At 39.1% G+C, this 19,273-nt stretch overlaps 1 protein-coding gene across 1 annotated transcript; it reads left to right on the top strand.

Moving 5' to 3' along the window:
- The first annotated feature begins 998 nt into the window (after positions 1–998).
- Positions 999–15,735, top strand: LOC140246232 (uncharacterized). Its single transcript, XM_072325688.1, has 7 exons — positions 999–1,078; positions 1,168–1,249; positions 4,860–5,030; positions 6,008–6,101; positions 7,248–8,055; positions 12,978–13,343; positions 14,073–15,735. Exons 1-7 carry the CDS (start codon positions 1,024–1,026, stop codon positions 14,390–14,392), a joined length of 1,896 nt encoding a protein of 631 aa, XP_072181789.1. The 5' UTR covers positions 999–1,023; the 3' UTR covers positions 14,393–15,735.
- The last annotated feature ends 3,538 nt before the right edge of the window (positions 15,736–19,273 follow it).

Here is a 19,273-nt window from a genome sequence, read left to right as displayed (position 1 = left end):
CGGCAGCCACTGAGCAGCACCAGATCGACGTTGCTCTAACCTTTTCAACTGTTGAACGGCAAACAAGGTAGCAGCAACTCCAATCTTTTAATGTCTTTTGGTATGACGCGGCCGGGGTTTGAACCCACGACCTCCCGATTGTGAGGGCAGCCGCTCTACTCACTAAGCCAACACATCGGTGAGTTTATGGTTGCCATGGCAACCAGCAACATCAAATATAGCTAAATTATATATCAAAATGTTCGCAATAAGATTTTAGGAAAAGTCACCAAATTTGGTTGAAATCGGATTAAGGGCGAAGGAGTGGCAAACGAAAATCTGGTAGGGGGGCACAATGTGCCCCCCCCCCCCTCCCCTTGGGCTTTATAGGGTTTAAAAAAAAAAGGATTTACAACAAAAAAGTCACATTTTTATAACTTTTTAATAATATTATAAGCCAAGATATTATATATAGTTAAGTATGAACCAGATTGCAAAATGTGTGCTTACTTACAGATGGAGATGATGGTATATTTAAGGAGGTACATATCCCATCATCCCCTCCTCCTTCTACTCGGAGGCAAGGACGAGTTTAGAGATTCTGATGCTCTTTGACCTTGGTATCTCGCTGGGGTGGTGAAATTTTGTACAATTAATTCGTCGTAGCCCCCACTTATGTATAACTGAGTAACGTTTATTAGGCTAATTTGTGCATTGTGCCCAAGAAATATATATTGACACAGCTATATCATTATCTTTCGTAGCATGTGTTCTTTGAACCCCTTGATAAGATCGGGAACAAAACAGATTTTCAGACTGCTTAGTATGACAGACTATCAACCACTGTGCAAAGAGGTTGTGGCAATCTAAGGACGCACGATGAATGAACGATAATGATATTTCGCTGCACCTTACTTTATTCGGTGCAAAGCATGCGATTCAGCATATTGCCGAAAATCCGCGGTGGGACAGCTTGCCATAAGAATTACACGATCATTTCTCGCACGCAATCAAGTTGCTATTGACCACACACAGTGAAGCAAAATGGATGAAACTTCGAGAGAAGCTGAGCTTGAAAACTACTTGGACGCACTCACCGGTGAGACATTGTGTCAAGATTGAAATTAAAGTGTGTCGAATAGTACTGCTTATATTATCGTTTAACCCTCTTCTCTTCTTTCTTCACAGATTTCCATAAAAAGCCGACCAAAAGCATACCTTCAGTGCTGGAGCAGTTGCTCCAAAGGATAGCGCGCCTTGGAGAGCCATTGTAAGTACAGCTGTATGAGTGTAGACAACACCAACGACATGAGTAACATAACGTCAGTACAGTACTGTACTGCCACTCATAAACTGTAACGTTATTTGATAGAGCACACGTTGAGCTGCAGCTGCGGCCCTTCAAAAGAGCCGCTATTCTGTACCTTTACTACTAATCGTTAGATCTAACCGTTAGTATGGCAGTACGGTATACAAATATAATCTATCTTCATCGATCTTGAGAGTTTCTGGCTAAAAACTGTTATTGTTGCTGTTCTTTTAAATTTATTATGGAGCTCTCGCCTCTCTGCTGGGTTGGCATGCAATTTGCTCCGAAAAAATGAATTAAATTTACATGTCAAGTGTCATTTAATTAATTAACGTTTAACGTTAACATTAGACCTAACTTGTTAGATCTACTAATCATTTGCTAATAAACTACACTAACCATGCTAACACACAGCTAGATCCTACTTATACTTAAATATAACTACAAAACCCACATTAGCACCTATTATTTACAACTAACCTTTATTTTATTAATAATTAATATTTATAAATCAAATAATCACAGAAAAAAAAGTGGATAGAACCCTAGGCTTTCCTAAATTAGGGAATGAGATGTCGCGTGTATACTCCTGTACTGAAGTGAAGAATGCAAGGTTACGCCATTCCTGTCAGCCGGCTGGCAAGGAGTGGTTAAAACTGGGCGAAATCATGAAACATCTAGGCCCCACTGCAGCTGCGCCGGCTACTGCGACCCAGCAGGGCAGGGGGCCTGGGGCAGGTAGTGCATGTATCCGTGACGTGTGCATTGACATGTATGCCATCATGGTGTGTAAAGTACCACTACCAGTAAGCAAGGTTTAGCACTGAGCAGGTTAGTGGTTTATATGGTTAGGGTAGTGTAACTTTAACTGAACTTAGAGTTGTAAACTTTGTGGTAAAAATCAGCAGCTTGTGGAGGGACATTTAGGAAGTCTTTCAACAAAAAAAAGATAAAGGAAGAAAGAGAAGAAGGATCAAAGGAAAGAAAAGTAAAAGAAGGAAGAATGGGAAATGCTATGCTGTGGAAATATAATAATTTAATCTGTATCAATTGCGCATAAACACAGTTTGGAGGGGCCGCATTCACAAGTATTAACTGTGCAAGAAAGCCCTGCTGCTAGCTGCTGTGCATATGCTGTGGACCATTTAGGATGACATACAGTGGGGCTGAATTCACAAGTATAAAATAGAGCCCTTATGATATTTAGTACAGTGGTGGATAAAAAAGATTTTTTTTTAAAAAGGAAAAAGGCTCTAATGTACTCTCGTATCCATGTTGATATCGCATATTGTGCAAACCCAAATTGCATCAAAGTCACAGGATTATGAGAAGTCGTATTGTGGATGCGATGATGTGGAGGCCATGCCACAGTGGAGGGATCTCACAGTGACCGCACCATGCAGGGTGTGATGTCACAATTGCTTTTTGACACATTTCACAAAGTGACAATACGAAGCAGCATGTGATGTCATCGTTGCTTTGTGTTGTCATTTCACAAAAGTATTTGGAAAATGTCGTTATCAAAAGTGATGTCATTTTCCAAATACTGTACCATGGAGTGTCAAACAGGCCAACATTCCAAGATAGTTCAAAATACATATAATCATATGAAGCTCTTTTATCCAATCACTAGAGTGAAGAGGATTGATTTTGTATCCAAAATGTGACTTATTATGTTTATTCACAGAGACAACAAATGTAGGATTATTGATGCCAGGGCTAGACAAATTAGCGGTGGGTAAAAATTAATTTGGGACCACCAAAGTTTTTAAAAACAGTTATCTTTTGGTGGCTCAATCAGGCATCTAAGACTCAAAATGAGGTTATGTATATATATACCGGTATATTCTCTTATTTCAGGCCACCATGATTTTGAATTCCGATTTTAGTGGCCCAAACAGGCCACTAGAGAAAAAAAAAATACCGGTAGTATTGAGCCCTAACTGCTATCCAATGTTTGTATTCAGTCTGTAGTGTCGTGCTCAAGAGACTGAAATGAAATATCATGGTATATGTTGGAGTTATTCGGTCGTCTAGTATCAGGAGCATGCAGCTGAACTGTTCAACAAACTACCATTGAGCACAGCCTTGTGTTAATTACTGTATGTTCCATCAGTCAGTCATTCACACATAATGAACGGAATGGAAAACAAAGTACTTTAAATCCAATCCATGGTTACTCTAGTCCATGGACCATAGCAATCCTGAAATAAGCATAATTTGCACATGCTCGTGTGAATGTGTGTTCAGTACATATTGCTATGTGGTTGGATGTCTGTTGCCATATGTGATATGTCATGTACATTTACGCAGTTGAAATTTGCATAATCCATGCAACCCTGGACTTTATGAATTCCGGCCATATAGGCTTTCATGATTTACAACTGATGACTGTATACATAGAATGCTGATTACTATCTACTGTATTAATCTGGATCTTTAGGTCTAGCTCTAGATGTCAAATCTTTTTCAGTCTTTCCTGAAATTAATTCGTTGTTGATAACAATATTCAATCGATCTGGGAGAAATTTCATCAGTTGTTTGTAGTGACAAATTTGGGATTACTGTGATACACACTTGAAAATATTTTGTTAAAGTGTGACATTTCAAACTTGTTGATTATGAAGTAACCTTACAATTGGGCAATTTTCTTTTGTCACAGGCACTTTGGAGTGGATGACTACCAACAAGTCAATCCCTCCACTACACCAAGAACAAATTGCTGTTTTTCACCCAGCATTTTTAATGCGTTTCTTGATCCACTCTTTCATAGTCATGCTCTGTGCTTCTAGCCACATTCAATGCCATGCACTTGATATTTGTGTGTGGATCATCGTCAACAGAAGTCTCTTGTGTGCATAGTGTGTGCAGGCATACATTGTAGTCTTAAAAACCAATCTAGGAAATTCAGTACTTGACAAAGCAATACTGGTAGAACGGCAATTTGGTACTTTTGATGAGATTTAGTAATGTCTTAAAGGGTGCCTTTAGATGCTGTTCTTAGAGTATTATTATACTGTATGCATGCAGAGGAGAAAGTGTCAACATGATTTTCTGCTGCTGGCAGTACATGTATGCCATTAACTGCAAAGTAGTTTTTCTATTGTGAATCTAAAAGTGCAAAGGATGAGCACAAAATGGAGTCATGTATTAGATTTCATTTTACAGTGTACAAACTGTTACAAGGAGTTCTGTCTAACCAGCTACATTGTAGTTTCATATTATTTCGATAGAGCTTGATTTGCACAATTAGCAATTTATTTGTACCCAACATGATGTTGATTCTACCATTTTATAAAAGAAACATTTTTTATGTCGCTGTTCTCAAGGTGGACATTATGAACTATTCTTAAACAGAGGGTATCCATTATCAGTGCCCTTGTTGATATCAAAAACAACAATAAAATTCACTCAATTTTGAACAAAGCAATATTATTCAATAATGTTTACTGGTATTTCTTTTCTAGTGTCCATTGCATTACCCATCAATATTGTGCATAGTGTGTCAAAACTAGATTTTTGTGCTCTTTTTGATAATTTGTGATATGTATTTTGCCCTCTTAATTTGTAGGTTTCCGTGGTTTAAATTGAAGCCACTGATTGTCATGAAGCTGGAGAATGTGATTGAAGAATACATCGAGTACAACCCACATGAAGAGGTGCCAATTTTGCCAAACGTGGAGAATGTTCGTTTTGACGACATGCGGGAGCGACTGCTCAAAGCGCTGGACTCTTTCAACAGGTTTGTCAGAATTTCTGGAAGTTAATTGACCGGTCCTCTTCACCCACTTTCCTACCACTGGCTGCCGTTGTTCCATTCCTCCCGTAGATGCAAGTTTCCAGTCTTCATTTAGCAACAGTAGGGAGACAGATTGACACGAGTTATTAGTAGGACATGAAAACCCCAGTGTCTCAAACTTACACTGTAGTCCTGGTTAAATTCAAGATATCAGAATTGAGAGGAAGATTGCCAGTGCTGTATATTCTGTCTGTTTGAGATATCCGTTTTTTAGTGTAACAAGGTAGCGGAGATAAATGAAATGGTGTGAACACAGAAGAAAGAGCGTGTGTTGATTTCAGTGATAAATTTCCCTTTCTGCAATACTTTGACCTCCATCTGACAATAAAACTGCCCATTCTAGCTTGTTTCACTTTCATTTGTGGAACCTCTCTTCTCTTGTCCTCTCAAACCTTTTGATTTCACTGTCATCACATCGATTATCCTTACCACATTAAGACTGCTTGCTCTTATACACAGTACCTTATCTCTGATCACTGCCATTATTCCTCATGTCATATCCTACTACTGTAAAAGTGGACATTTTCGCACGAGTAATTTTTTTTTGCGCATGGCTGAGTAAGATGAGTTTTAATTCCGCGGAATCGAGACATTTCATAGTGGTACATGTATCAAGCGAAAATATTCACATGCTTTCATTTTCACGCTAGTTTTTGGCTGCGTGAGAATATCTGCTTTTACAATGCTTGTACTTCTCTTACAGCCCATGACACTTTGCTGGCCCATCAGAGGATCTTGTCCTCATCCATAGAAACAGATACATATCAAGAAAAATATTGGTTTCCAATTACTTTTTTTTTTGGGGGGGGGCAGTATCAATGTTCAGGGGTATGTAATTAATGATGTGATTGAATATGATGATGATCAGAACTTCTACTATGCCTCTACTCACAAAGTATCTCAATGTTTTTCCTTCATAGTGCACCATTTACAATCCAGAGGCTGTGTGAACTGTTGACAGAGCCGAAGCGGTACTACAGACGCAGTGATAAATTCATGAGGGGCATTGAAAAGGTAAGTTGTATTAGATATTCCCCCCACTGGCATACGTGAGCTTTGGGATAATCTTTAGGACTTTTAACATGGAATTTCTGGTTGATATGGAGGAGTTTTAGACTGTTTCTGACATTTAGTCAAGTTTCAGATACACATTTCTAATGTTTAGTGAAGAGCCATTCGGACTGTGAAATAAGTCTCCTTACTAACTGCAAAAGCAAACAGTGTCTGATATGACAGCTGTGACACATGTGGCCTGTCAATCAAAAATGCAGTGCTAAATATGTGCAAATTCATGAGTGTGTATGCATGCACCATGACAGAAGTGAATGCAAGGTCAAGTTAGGCCTGTCTTCTTCAACCCTGTTTCAGAGACCAAATTCACTGGACAGTCGATGCTTACCCAAAACCCTGCAAAACTCCACTGGAAAACATTTCTCAGTTATTTTTTCCCTGAACGTTATTTCAGAAATAGTTATGGGAGAAATATGTGTTTTGCTTTCACAGGCTTTCAGAAACAACTTGATTGACATGAAACTATTTCATATCAAAACGTAATTTTGGACAGAGTTGTTGAAACTCTGAAGTCCCTCATTGGCCCAAATTCACGAAGATGGTACAAAGTTAAACCATGGTTTATGCAAATTTCTTCGCGTAAATACGATTGACAGATCGCGTATGCCAGCAGACGTCCAGTAGCAAATGCACATTGATACATGCATGTCAAAGGTACACCTATTTCACACTTTTTTTGGATCATGGTCTAAATTTGTACCATGGTGTACAGTGTAGGTTTGAACCAGGTTTAAACCACCTTTGTGAATTTGGGTCATTGAGTTTACATTGGAAACCCATCTGACACATCAGAAGAATCACATACATGTATGCCTTATAGCTTTGACAAGTTTGCTACAACTCTCTGATCATTTTACTGGGATAATTTGTATGTTACATGCTTGCCCTATAGTCAATAGATATATGCATACTCTACACGAAATTGAAACAATTGCTATATTTTTCATTTATTTATACCCCATATTAAGAGAGGAAATTGTCTGTCTTGTAAGCCTTACAAAACATGTGTTCCCCATATTAATTTGCCCCATATTACTTTGCCCTGTATGTAAATTCTCCTGTATTGTTGCTTTTTCAATCTGATTGTAGAACATTCAAGTAGTCAGCACAGTCACACCTTCAGGGAAGAGGATTACTTCTCTCTTTGACCTTGAGAAGAGTCCACCAATGGTTAATGGTATCGTACCCGAGTCAGATGCCTCCCCATCAAGTGACAACAATGGCTTTGTGAGGCCTGATGAGGCGTTCAACACCAGCACCAGCACCAGCACCAGTAGTAGTACCAGTGGGAGCACAAGTAGCAATAGCGGCAGAGCGGACTCCTTGAACGGCCTCAGTCGCCCCTTCTACAACAGCGACCCAATGGACGCGCCACTCCAGTTTGCATACCCCCTCTCCCAGAATCTGACCTCCCCTGTCACATCTATGCCAAGCACAGACTCCAGCCTCAGGACTGACCCCAGCAAGGTCAATGGCACACACTTAGAACTCCAAGAGGCAGATGCCAAGGAGACCTCCGAAGCGGTGGCCGAGCCTAATCCTCAACTGGAGGAGGCTGAAAAGAGGACTAGTGAAGAAAGGATGTTGTTAGCGGATGAAAATATGGAAGTTGACGTGACAAGCGAAGTGTCCTCGAGCGATACTGAAAGCTTCTCAGGAGAGCCGAGGAAGAAAGAGGAAGGAGAGGAAATGGAGGTGGATGTTGCATCATCAGGAGACGGAGATGTAGGGAGAGCTGGAGATTCAGGAGGAGGAGGAGGAGATGCTGCAAAGGAAGGAGGAGAGAAAGATGAAGGCGAGGGTGTTTCAACGAGTGAATCATCTGGGGCGTCCGTAGACACACCCATGGATAGAGAAGACAGTGCGGATGATGCAGGAAAAGCAGATAGTAGTGAAGGTAGAGTTTGTGAAATTTACATCAATCACAAAAGTTACAGTCAGACGGTGATCCTCACCCTTGAGGATAAGCTCTATGGGGCACCAAGTGTCGCACGGTCGATTTCATTACAAAATTAGTTATTTCATCGCGATGAAATGGCCATTTCATCAACGAAATCGCCCATGCCACACTCGGCACCCCAAAGAGCTTATCCTCAGATTAGCTCTTCCTCAAGGTTAAGAATCACCATCTGAACATAACTAATATTTGTCAGCAATAAATGTAAAGGAATTTCAGGTCCTCAACTGTCACAGAGGTCATCTGTTGGCAATTGATAGACAGTCAGTCGACTGTTTGCGTAATTGTCAACAACCATTTTATTCACCTGCTCCTTCCCAGGAATTCACATAGCACAGCTGTGCTAGGTAGGACATGTCTCCAACAGGCTTTGGGGTTGTTAAGGCAATCTTTGTTGAACAAAGCATGCACAGAATTTGGTCCCCGTTTGTAGTTGAGCATCATGTGGACACGATAATCAACGAACTCAAAAGTAAGCGTGACAAAAAAAACACAATTTGCATTGGATTTGCACATCACGAATCACGAATTTGAGCTGTTATCGGGTTGACGTGCATATGCAAAACATGTAACTTCAAATCAGTCTACCTGGACGTCACAAATTTGGTCTCAAAATATGCGGGGGACTTCAATGAAAAAGTCATGAAATGGCGTGGCAAAATATTTGTGCATTGCGGAATCATGGTGCCAAATGTCGGGGGGGGGGGGTCAATTTGGGAACACTGTGAATGAATGTAACTTACAGTAATACACTGACTGTATGTCAGGCAAATCTCGGGCAAGCTTTCAGGCTGTCAAGAAGAAGTGTCCAAAAGGCATGCGTAAATCGAATCTATTATTAAGTAAACCAGTCTATGAGAGCATAGTACCCAGGACATGCTTCTATCGAGAGCCAACACATGGCAGCATGAGGAAAGTGCTACTCTTGAAAAGCAAAATAAAGAAGATAGAATAAATCATACAACTTGTAACCAAATTTACTTTTAGCGATTGAATTAAACTTAGCTGTCACTTATCATTGCTGTTCTTTTTTTATCATTCAGTTCAGTATGCAATTAAGATGTAAAAGGGATGAATGGATATTTACAATAGGGTCAAATAAGTCCAGAACTCAGAGCTTTACAGCTTGATGACATAAGATGGAAAAGCTTAAGTAAAAAAAAAAAGTGACAGAAGTATCTCTGGCCAATTCTGTCCAAGTTATCACATTGGAGTTTCCTCGTGAACTCCCTTCAGTAGTACATTTTTGTGGTACAACTTAGTTGAAGAGCGGCTTTATGAAGCAAGAAAAAAGAAAAAATATGCATAAACCAGTTGTCAGTTTTGTCTAAAATACTCGTAAAATCAAGGTCATTTTAACGGTGTGTCAACTAAATTTCTAACAGTGTCCATATACATCAAGTATGATAATGGAATATAGACATTTCAAGCATTCTGTATTGTCTGTGAATCTGGATGACAGGTACATTGTGTACTTACATGTACATAGGTGCCATCAAAGCTAACCTTTAGGAAAGTTGAATTGTGTATCTCCAGCTGCAAGCTCTTTGAAGATGCTGGTTGAATTGAGGATTTTAATTTGGCATTACAGCACTCTCAGTAAATCATTGCACAATGCCATTTACATGTAACTCTTTGATTACAAAGTACAGTGAAACCCCATCATAACGAGTTCGGTTATAACGAGGTACCGCTTATAACAATGTGATCGCGTCGGTCCCGTTTTCCTTTGCGTGTAAACTTATGGCAGAATGAACCGGTTATAACGAGTTTGGTTATAACGAGGACATTTTCGTGGGTTCATCATGATAAAGAAAAACATTTTTAAGCAATTTGATCGGATACAACGAGGTTCCATTTTTGTACCTACTGCTTTCAAACACGCGACAAACAAAACATTGAAAACCGAATTCACGCTATCCCTGTTCTGCAGAGTCTGTGCTGAACGCAGTAAATTTGCATATGCACATGTGCACTGTGGATGTATAACGGTCCCAGTGCCGTCTCTCTACATGTGAAGCGGGAAGACTCGGAAACAAACATGTTTCAGTCCCGCCGTTAGCCCATTATTAAATTGACAAATAACCGATAGGGATACCTTCCGATGTTCCTACTAAGTTATTGAACATAATCTTTCAATTTTTTTTTATTTTTTTTTTTTGCGAGATACATGTGCGTGATATTAGGTCAGACCACACCGCAACGAGAAAAAAAAAAATAACGTGTTCAAAAATTTTCCATGTAGCGACACTCGCAGCCAAAAATAGACAAATATATTTTTGGAATGCATGTATAACTCATTATTATATCCTTTCCATTTTTAGTTGCGACTTCCAGTTGTGTTGCTGGTTAGCAAATATTAGTGTGTATAGTTATACATAAATGATTTGCCGAGATAAATAATGAAATCATCGTGATCCTGCCTAGTGACAGAAGCGTAGAAATATTTGAATAACGCGTGTTAATATCCTTGAGTTGGTGTTCAGGTAAAGAATCACACGCATTTAAAAAATGTTTAACAGACAACAGATCTGGGTTTGTTCATTAACATTTAACACTGCATTTCAAAATGAAGATTTTCTTGCTTTCAGAATGGACTATGTGGTATCCAGTATAGAGAATTGTGTAAAAAGGATGGCAATCTTTTAAATTCAACCCTGTCACATATTTTTCCAAGAACGGATGTAATAATAATAATAGTGAGACTCTTATAAAGCGCACATTTCTACCTAAAAGATACCTAAGGCGCTATAGAACAGAGTACATATTGTGTCACGTTACAACAGTATCACAGAAACTAAGACAATAAACCAACAAACGATAGGCCTATATACGTACACATACTATACATACAGGTATACAATATTGTTAATTTAAATTGAAAATATATGTCTTGAGATTCTTTTTGAAACCATCAATGGAAGATGCTTCTCTAAGAGATTTTGGTAGGCCATTCCATAGTTTTGGGCCCATATATGAAAAAGCCCGATCCCCCCAATTATGCTTGATTCGAGGTACCTGTAATTTTAGCGAGTTTGATGAACGGAGATTACGTGGTGGTTGGTGAAGATGAAGAGTATTTTGAAAGTAGACAGGGGCAAATTTATGCAATGTACGGTAAACAAGAAGAAGAATCTTGAAGTTAATACATTTTTCTACAGGAAGCCAGTGTAGGGACCGAAGTATTGGGGTAGTATGCACAGTTTTCTTCTTGAAAGTAAGTAATCTAGCGGCACAATTCTGAAGACGTTGCAGTTTACTGAGTTCTTTTTGTGGAAGGCTGCAAAACAGAGAATTGCAGGAATCTAGATGAGACAAAATAAGAGTATGCATCAGTTTTTCTGCTGCTGATCTAGTTAAATATCTCCAAATTGAGCGCAGGTTACGCAAATGAAATCTTACAGATTGGGATACATATGAAATGTGGTCTTTGAATGTCAGATTTGCATCATAAACAACACCAAGATTACGATTTGTACAAAACACAAAGAGATTTTCGGAAGAAAATAACACATTTTTAATTTCTTCGGGCGCAATCGTCATACATGTATAAGATATTACATCCGAAATGATTCATGAAATCATTGCATTCCCGCTCGGCACCAACAGCATAAAATACCTCGTAAGTTGCGGTAAGCAACAAATGTATGTTACTCTAAAAACTCAACAAACGCATTTTACAATCTGATTTTGTTCATTGTCATTTTAGCCCCTAAACTGTATTTCCACCAACGAAAAAAAAATGTTATTCTTTCAGAATGGTTCAATACAAGAGGAAGAGATAGGTATAGACAGACTCACGAATATGACTCTGCAGAGTAGGCCTACTTCTCACGAACGTTTGTGCAACTAATATGTGAAGAGATTTTCGGAAGAAAAATGAAGAATGCAATTCAACCCCTACTTTTTTATCTTTTAGTTTGTATCAGTTCACAAATAATTCCCTTTTATTCTCCCTATGATAATAATTCATACTTGTGTAATAACAACGCAAAGACTGTTCTTAAGTTTGATTGATGGGTATAATGATTTCGTGCTTATGTTTTTCCTTGTTTTTAATGCGTACGGTTATAATGAGGTAATATCGCCGGTCCCACGGACCTCGTTATAACGGGGTTTCACTGTAGTGATATTTGAAGATACAAGTAATGTTGTGGATACTGCAAAAGTCCCGCTTCCGGGAAGCTCTAATTTGTGTTGGAAGTATGAACAACTTCAAAGGTATATGCATGACTCCTTGGATGAACCTCACAATACAGCAATCTCTATAGTGCAGCCAACTTTTTTTAAAGCAATTCTGTATTCCTAACTCCTTGCTTTATGTCCATTTGAGGCTTTTGTCATGCCAAAATGTGCAGACACACTTGTGTATTGAAAAAGACTTTGCTGATAGTGATCCTGCAAATGTAAATTTATAAATTCACAATTCCATCTTTTTGTTTGCACTCTCAAAAGAACAAGAAGAGAAAGAAGACATTGTCACAATCATCCTTGCAAATCTTCAAAAAATGGATATCCTTCTTTTTCAATACCAGATTGTAAAGACTTCAGTTTATATCAAATAACAGTGGAATGATTTTGGACTTAATTTTTGTTGGTTTTTTTCTCTATCATTACCAGTTACAAAGAGTTATATATCAAGTGTAATTTTAGTGGATTTAATGAAGTCATCATACAGTCAACATATTGGCACAGTTTATAGAGACTTTGTATATCTAGGATGAGAGTGTAAAAACCCACTTTTCATGATTGTTGAATGAAATAAATGCATGATTGTTGTGAGGTATAGAGAAGCTAAACTGTCTGTTTTATTTATCACAGCACCAAACCTTCTAATGAATTTCATGTTCCTACTCCTGCAGGAAGCAAATCCAATGCCCCCCAGCAGCATGGGGAGGAGCTGTCAGCCAACTCAGAGGCAGCGCCCAGTGAGGAGCAGGCAGAGGAGGAGGAGAGGAGTCCGGCCCGGGAGCAGGCTGAAGGGGTTACGACAGACAAGCCAAGCCAGGATGAGCCAACAACGCAGGGAGAGCTGTCCCAGGGAGAGCCGTCCGAGGGTGAGCCATCTCAACGGGAGGCCTCTCAGGCGGAGACGGAGATCCAGCGCTCGCAGGAAGCTGGCGACGTCAACACTGCTGGAGATGCCCCTGGTCCAGCAGACTCCAGCAACGATGCCAAAAGTATGCAGACTGGAGTCGCGGAAGAAAGTCCGTCGGGATCATCGGAAGGTATTATTATATCTGTTGGCTACTCATCCACCAGTAGTTGAGGTGTAACAACAGTTCATAAGTTTGCTGTGAGGAATCTGGGTGGAGTTCAAGATTTCTTCCACTTAAGAATTTCTTGTTGGAAGGAAAGCATATGGCATGCCATTCTATGTGAAACAAAAATCTTTACTGGCAATTAGGGTATTATGAAGGTAGGTTCTAGGGTGAGTTTCCATTTACAGTTGAGTCAAGAAGTTGTAACTCTTCTGTAACCATTTGTGCTCCCATCCCCATTGCAAATTCACAATTTTCTGCATATTTAGTTCTAGTCAGTGTTCAAACTATGGAATAACACTATCTTCAGAGAAATGATACCTGTCAGATTTATTTCTGTCATTTTTTTGATTGACTCTGGTTTTAATGCTGCTATCTTTCATGCAGAGAGATGCTGTGTATGTACTTACCCATGGTAACGTTGCAAATTTATATTGTGGCTACAAGTTTTATAGCAGGACAACTGTAGTGTTGCTTTCCTTTTCAGATTTTATCTTTTCCACATCATCCACCCATTTCCTTGTCAAGTGTGTGATAGGCATAAGAATGCATTCATAAGTGCACTTTTGATAAACATTGTCAGCAGTGATTAGAAATAACAAAGAGGACACCAATGATGATGTAGCAATGTGTGAAACTATATGAGAGGAATATCATCATTCAACCGCTGTGTCTTTGGTCTTGTGAAATATCCAGCAGTGTCAAAGGATGGAGCACAGGAAACGGATGACCAAATTCAAGGGGATGATAGTTCGTCTCGTCCACCCAGTGATGAAGATGCTGTGGAGTCGTCAGCTGATGCCGCAGTCTCCACTCCGGGGGAGCCGTCTGCCGGGACCCCGGCGGACAAGGCACCAGGCAGCATGGCAGACCCCTCATCGTCTGACTCTACCGGTGATGAAAGCGCCGGTCAACCCTCAGGGGAAGACCAGGGCGGAGAACAGGCAGGGGATCAGCAGCAGCAGCAGCAGCAGCCTCCCGCCCAGGATGCAGTGAGTGAGTCCACAGAGAGTTGATTGGCCACACACTTAACTCATCCATCCACACACACCAAGGGGACAAACTCGAGAGGGTTAGGCTATACTCAAGAGACCTTTCTTCCATTTCATGAGCTCATTTCCAAAGTGGACTTGCAAGGTAAATGTGAGATTGTTAGAGAAGCCATCATGATGATGACAAAGTGTGATTCCAGGAGTTTTGTGTTTTACTTTGTGATTATGCAATGGCTTTCACTGGCAATGAGTAATCCTGTATTCTGTCATTTTCTGTTAGCTATTTTTTCACCATTCAAGTGTGCATGCAGGTGTACAACAAAAGTTCTATTTGCAGAGGAGATGATAAGGGTCAACATGATTGTCCAGCTAGTCCTTGCAGTTTCGGGTTCTTAAGAACGGCTTGCATTGTTGCCATTATTTTGGTCACATGTTGTATTCAAACATTTAAGTGCTGTGCTCTTGAGGATGTTGGCATCCATCTTTGTCTATAAAGAGAAATTTATTTTATTTTTTCATTGCTGGCATTGATTTATCATGAGATGCCTTGTGTCATATCCCTTTATCACCTGCACAAATGTTTCAAGACAAATCTGAAAAGAAATTAATGTATGTGGGAGCCAGTTCCAATTATAGCACAGTCATATTGCCTTACAATGAGGACAAAAAAGAAAGAAAGAAAGAATGAAAGCTCAACAGTCACCTCGTAGTGGGCAATAAAGGTTAAAGTGTGGTTGGATGTTTTAGAACTAAATGCATGGTACAACCTTCACTCCTATGAAGAGAGCAGTGTATTTGCTGCATGGCCATGTGTTTGAGCTTTTGTTTCCAACAAAGCGTTAACCCCATCCATTGCCTTCTCATTTTCTCCCTCTGACCTGGGATCCCAAGTAATGGGAATAAAGAAGTAAGGATCAAGTCACATGGTGTAGCACAAAATCAGTAGGGGTTTTTTTCCGAGATAGCAAGTGTACATCATGTTAGGATATGGCGGTTGCACTACTCTGAAGTAGTATGCTTTCAAGAACTTGGGGTGTGTTTCATAAAGGGTTGTGCAATTATTTTTGATTGCTTAATTTCGGACACTACAGCAATAATAATCGTAATACAGCTGAATGACTGTTCCAAGGCTGCTGCTTACATTGTAATTGGAATTATAGCAGCTTATTCTAATTGCGAGCTTCTCCTAGTAACAGACATATTTTCCAACAGTTTCTTAAAATTCTCTCATCAATCAAAAATAGGAGCAGTCACTTGCAATTCCTAACTGACCAGTAAAAAACGATTAGTGCTGGAATGCTGTTTGTTCATACAGACACTTGACTATGCTTTATCAGATGATGTTGCCTTGTCAAACCACACTGCACTGTTGTTTTCTTTTCTTTCTTTTTTTCTTTTTTTTTTGGGGGGGGGGGGGATGGGGGAAAACTGTGTTACTGACAGAAAAATTCTGAATGAGAAGGATTAATAAGTATTTTATTTCTCCCCAGTGTTTTAATGATTCATGGGAATATTGGTGCTATGACCTAAATGCAAACATTGAAGAAACCTTACTTAAGTTATTCTGAAAACTGTCTCCCAGGCAGAGACATGGTCCAGGGGTCTGTTTCATGAAATCCCTATGAGTGACTGTTGGCTCATAAGACACACTTATGAGAGACTTCATGAAATGGATTTTACTTGTTTTCATAGCTACATACAGTGTGAGTGACTTTGGCCATTCTTAGATTTATATAAAGATTTTTATGTGATGACTTCATGAAACAGACCCCAGGTGTTCATTCTCTCACTGTCCCGGCATATGGCCTTGTGACTGTGTGTGACTTGGGGAAATCTTAGCGGAAATTGCAGGTGTATTTGATCATACAATTCAGTAAAGTAATTCAATTTAGGTTTTGAGAACAGGGTTCAAGACCATAATTTCAAACTGAAAACAATGGGCTACATGGCATGTTGTAAAATTTTATTTAAAATAGTTACGTGATACGCCATGACAAGGAAATTCTTACCTTATGGTGTGATAGAGCTAAAATTAGAAAATGAGAATAAACAGAAGATGCTGAAGATTATTCAAAGTCAAATGTTTGACTTTCAATACTCTTTTCAATATTGCATGATGATAATCAACCAGGCTCCATATAATTGTGCAGTTTGCGAAGGTATGTCTTTTGGTGGGAGGAGGAGATGAATTATCAACTAATTATGCAGCTACAATATGGATGCATAATGGAAATGTGTACCTATGTGATTTGGTTGATTGTTTATTTTGTGATATAAAGAAAGATGTGATGGAGAGGTCTTGCCAACACAGCGCATGTCATTCGAGCTTTCTTCGTGTACACGTGCACTCACAGTCATGATTTCTATTAGATGATGCACGATACAAATAAGGTAGTGAGTTTGTAGTCTGCCAAGTGTAGACGTAATTGCAACTTGTATTTCCTTAACACATGCTCAAACACACAAGCCAACTTGTTCTTTTTTTTTTAATATCCCTCCCGTGGATAAATTATGCCCCGTCAAAGCTTTATCAAGACAATCAAATTCATCTTTTATGTACACTTAAAGGTCATATATCTCTTTTGCAAACATCACACAATTTTGCATGGTTGAAGAATATTGTCTCCCAACTTCGTGTATGAAATCTTATGGCAATACACCTCAGAGTTTAGAAAAAAAGTGAATAGATAAAAAGTAAAAACCATCCTAGTGTCACTCAATAATACGCTTCCCTTTTGTACCGGGAATAACAGTAGGAATTTTTTGTGGGGTCCGAATGAATTCATTGGAAATCTGTAGTATTGTTTCCCCCTCCATCACTGATAAGTTTCCAGTTTCATTATTCTGTGGAAGGGTCTGAATTACCTACCTCTACAATATACTAGCTTGTGAAAGGAATCTAACTTGCAGGGTTGCAAAAGGGACACAAACTTGAATGTAAGAAGTGCAAGTTTTTATGTATTCAGTGAAGAGATGCATTTTTCTTTTTGTTCATTTACTTTCAGGTCTGTGTATTGCACACACACAGAGACACAGTTTCCATGATTTTATCACAAGGCACCAACATCCCATTTGTGTGACACTGCTAGTAATGAGGGCTGGTGGTGAATGTAATTTCCAAGCCAGTGATATTTGGCTGTACTGGCTCATCCACTGTACAAACCTGCTAGAGAGGTTGTAGAAATGATCCTTGTGCCACAATGCATTCATATGCCTAATCCTTGACCATGTCGCCTATGTTTTCTACAGTGAGAAGGCCAGTGGAAAATAATACATAGACAAACCACACTGTATGAGTGAATATTTGGTTAAGTTATGTTTTTAGTTTTGTCTTGTTTTTTGTGTGTGCATGTTTTTGGGTTTTTTTGTTTTTTGTTTTTTTTTAGAGAGACATGTTCACCGCATCCCATCCTAAAGATCTCCTTACTTATTACAAAGTTATACAAAGGATAAGGTTGTGGGCATTACAATTGGGGCAAAATTAGTACATTCCATCACACTTCATCAGGCAATGTGTGCCAAAATATCAGACAGTCTTCTGTGTATTAAATGATGAAAAGGTGAACTCCTCTGAGTGGTTAACATTTGTATACATTTTTCAAGCAATGGACATCTTTTAGGATGTGTTTAGGTGACTGCATTCACTTTTGTGTGTTTCACAGCTATAACTGCAAGTACCAACTATCCCCATGAAAACTCTGTCTCATATAGAATCTACGTTGTAGTGTACTATTTCCCCCCCCCCCCCCCACACACACACACACGCTCAGACATAAACTAGATCTAGTCTCTAATACCACATGCTTTTGTTTGAATGTTAATCTTAAAATGTACACAGCTCCCTCTGGTGTCAAATACAGAAGACAAAGGCAACCACCAGACTTTACTCATGGCATAATCTTATGAACCCACACACCTGAGAAGGTGTTGCTGACACCACCTAGAATGGTATTGTAACCATTGTGAATTTGCTAGTTCAAAAGATGTCAAATAATTAGGTATTGTTTGATGAGTACTGCCAGATATGAAAAGAGATAATATAGGTTAGCAGTATTTTTCTTTCTGGAGTATATCAAAGGCATATGTACAGCTAGATTGTATTTTGCCACTATGCCTGTACTATCCATGGGACTTTGACGTTGTGTTTGTATCTATAATTTGATAGAACTGGAGTTGGAAGTGTTCAGTGCAGACGAATGTTGGTCCCTTCATCCAGTAAATTCGAGGATATTTGGTGGTGTGGTATGAATGAGAAGCTCATGGCCGCTATAGACACTGGATGGCTTTTCCACTCGCTCTCTTTTTCTGACAACTTAGGCTAGGAGGATTAATTTCAGGGATAATCGTAACCATGTCATGTATACGCTTAGTGCATTTGTCATTTGTTTGTGGTGTCATGTACATAGGCTGTTTTGATAGATGATTTAACATGGGTTTCCATTTTCAACATGGTTTGCAGGAGATGAAATGCCGGAATCATTCAAATCGGTTATATTCAGAATTATCAACTGACACTCGTGTGACTGACAAGGAACTTTGTACAGAGTGATATTTTTATGCTACATGTACAAGTGGCTTTGGTTAGGGAATGGAGAGTTTTGGTGTGGCGTTCATGTGTTCATTTCATGTAAAACATGCAAAAAGAGATATTTTGTACAGGACTTATGATGAAATTTGTTTTTTGAGTATTAATTGTAGACAGGTCTTGTTATTCAATTATGAAATGTTAGTATGTCACAGATCTCAATATTTTACATGTACATGTAGTTGAGGGATGAAGAATGAAGATTGTAATAAAGAACTGGGAATGAGACAAATAAATGATCAAAAAGTGAAAAAGAAAAATATATGAAGACTTTCAAAAAGCTTGTGTGGTCTTTATTTATTTTGCTGTTGTTGATACAC

This window comes from Diadema setosum, chromosome 2, assembly GCF_964275005.1.
Source record: "Diadema setosum chromosome 2, eeDiaSeto1, whole genome shotgun sequence".
Taxonomy (NCBI): Eukaryota; Metazoa; Echinodermata; class Echinoidea; order Diadematoida; family Diadematidae; genus Diadema; species Diadema setosum.
Note: the sequence above shows the minus strand (reverse complement) of the source record. Positions and strands in the feature narration are given on the sequence as shown.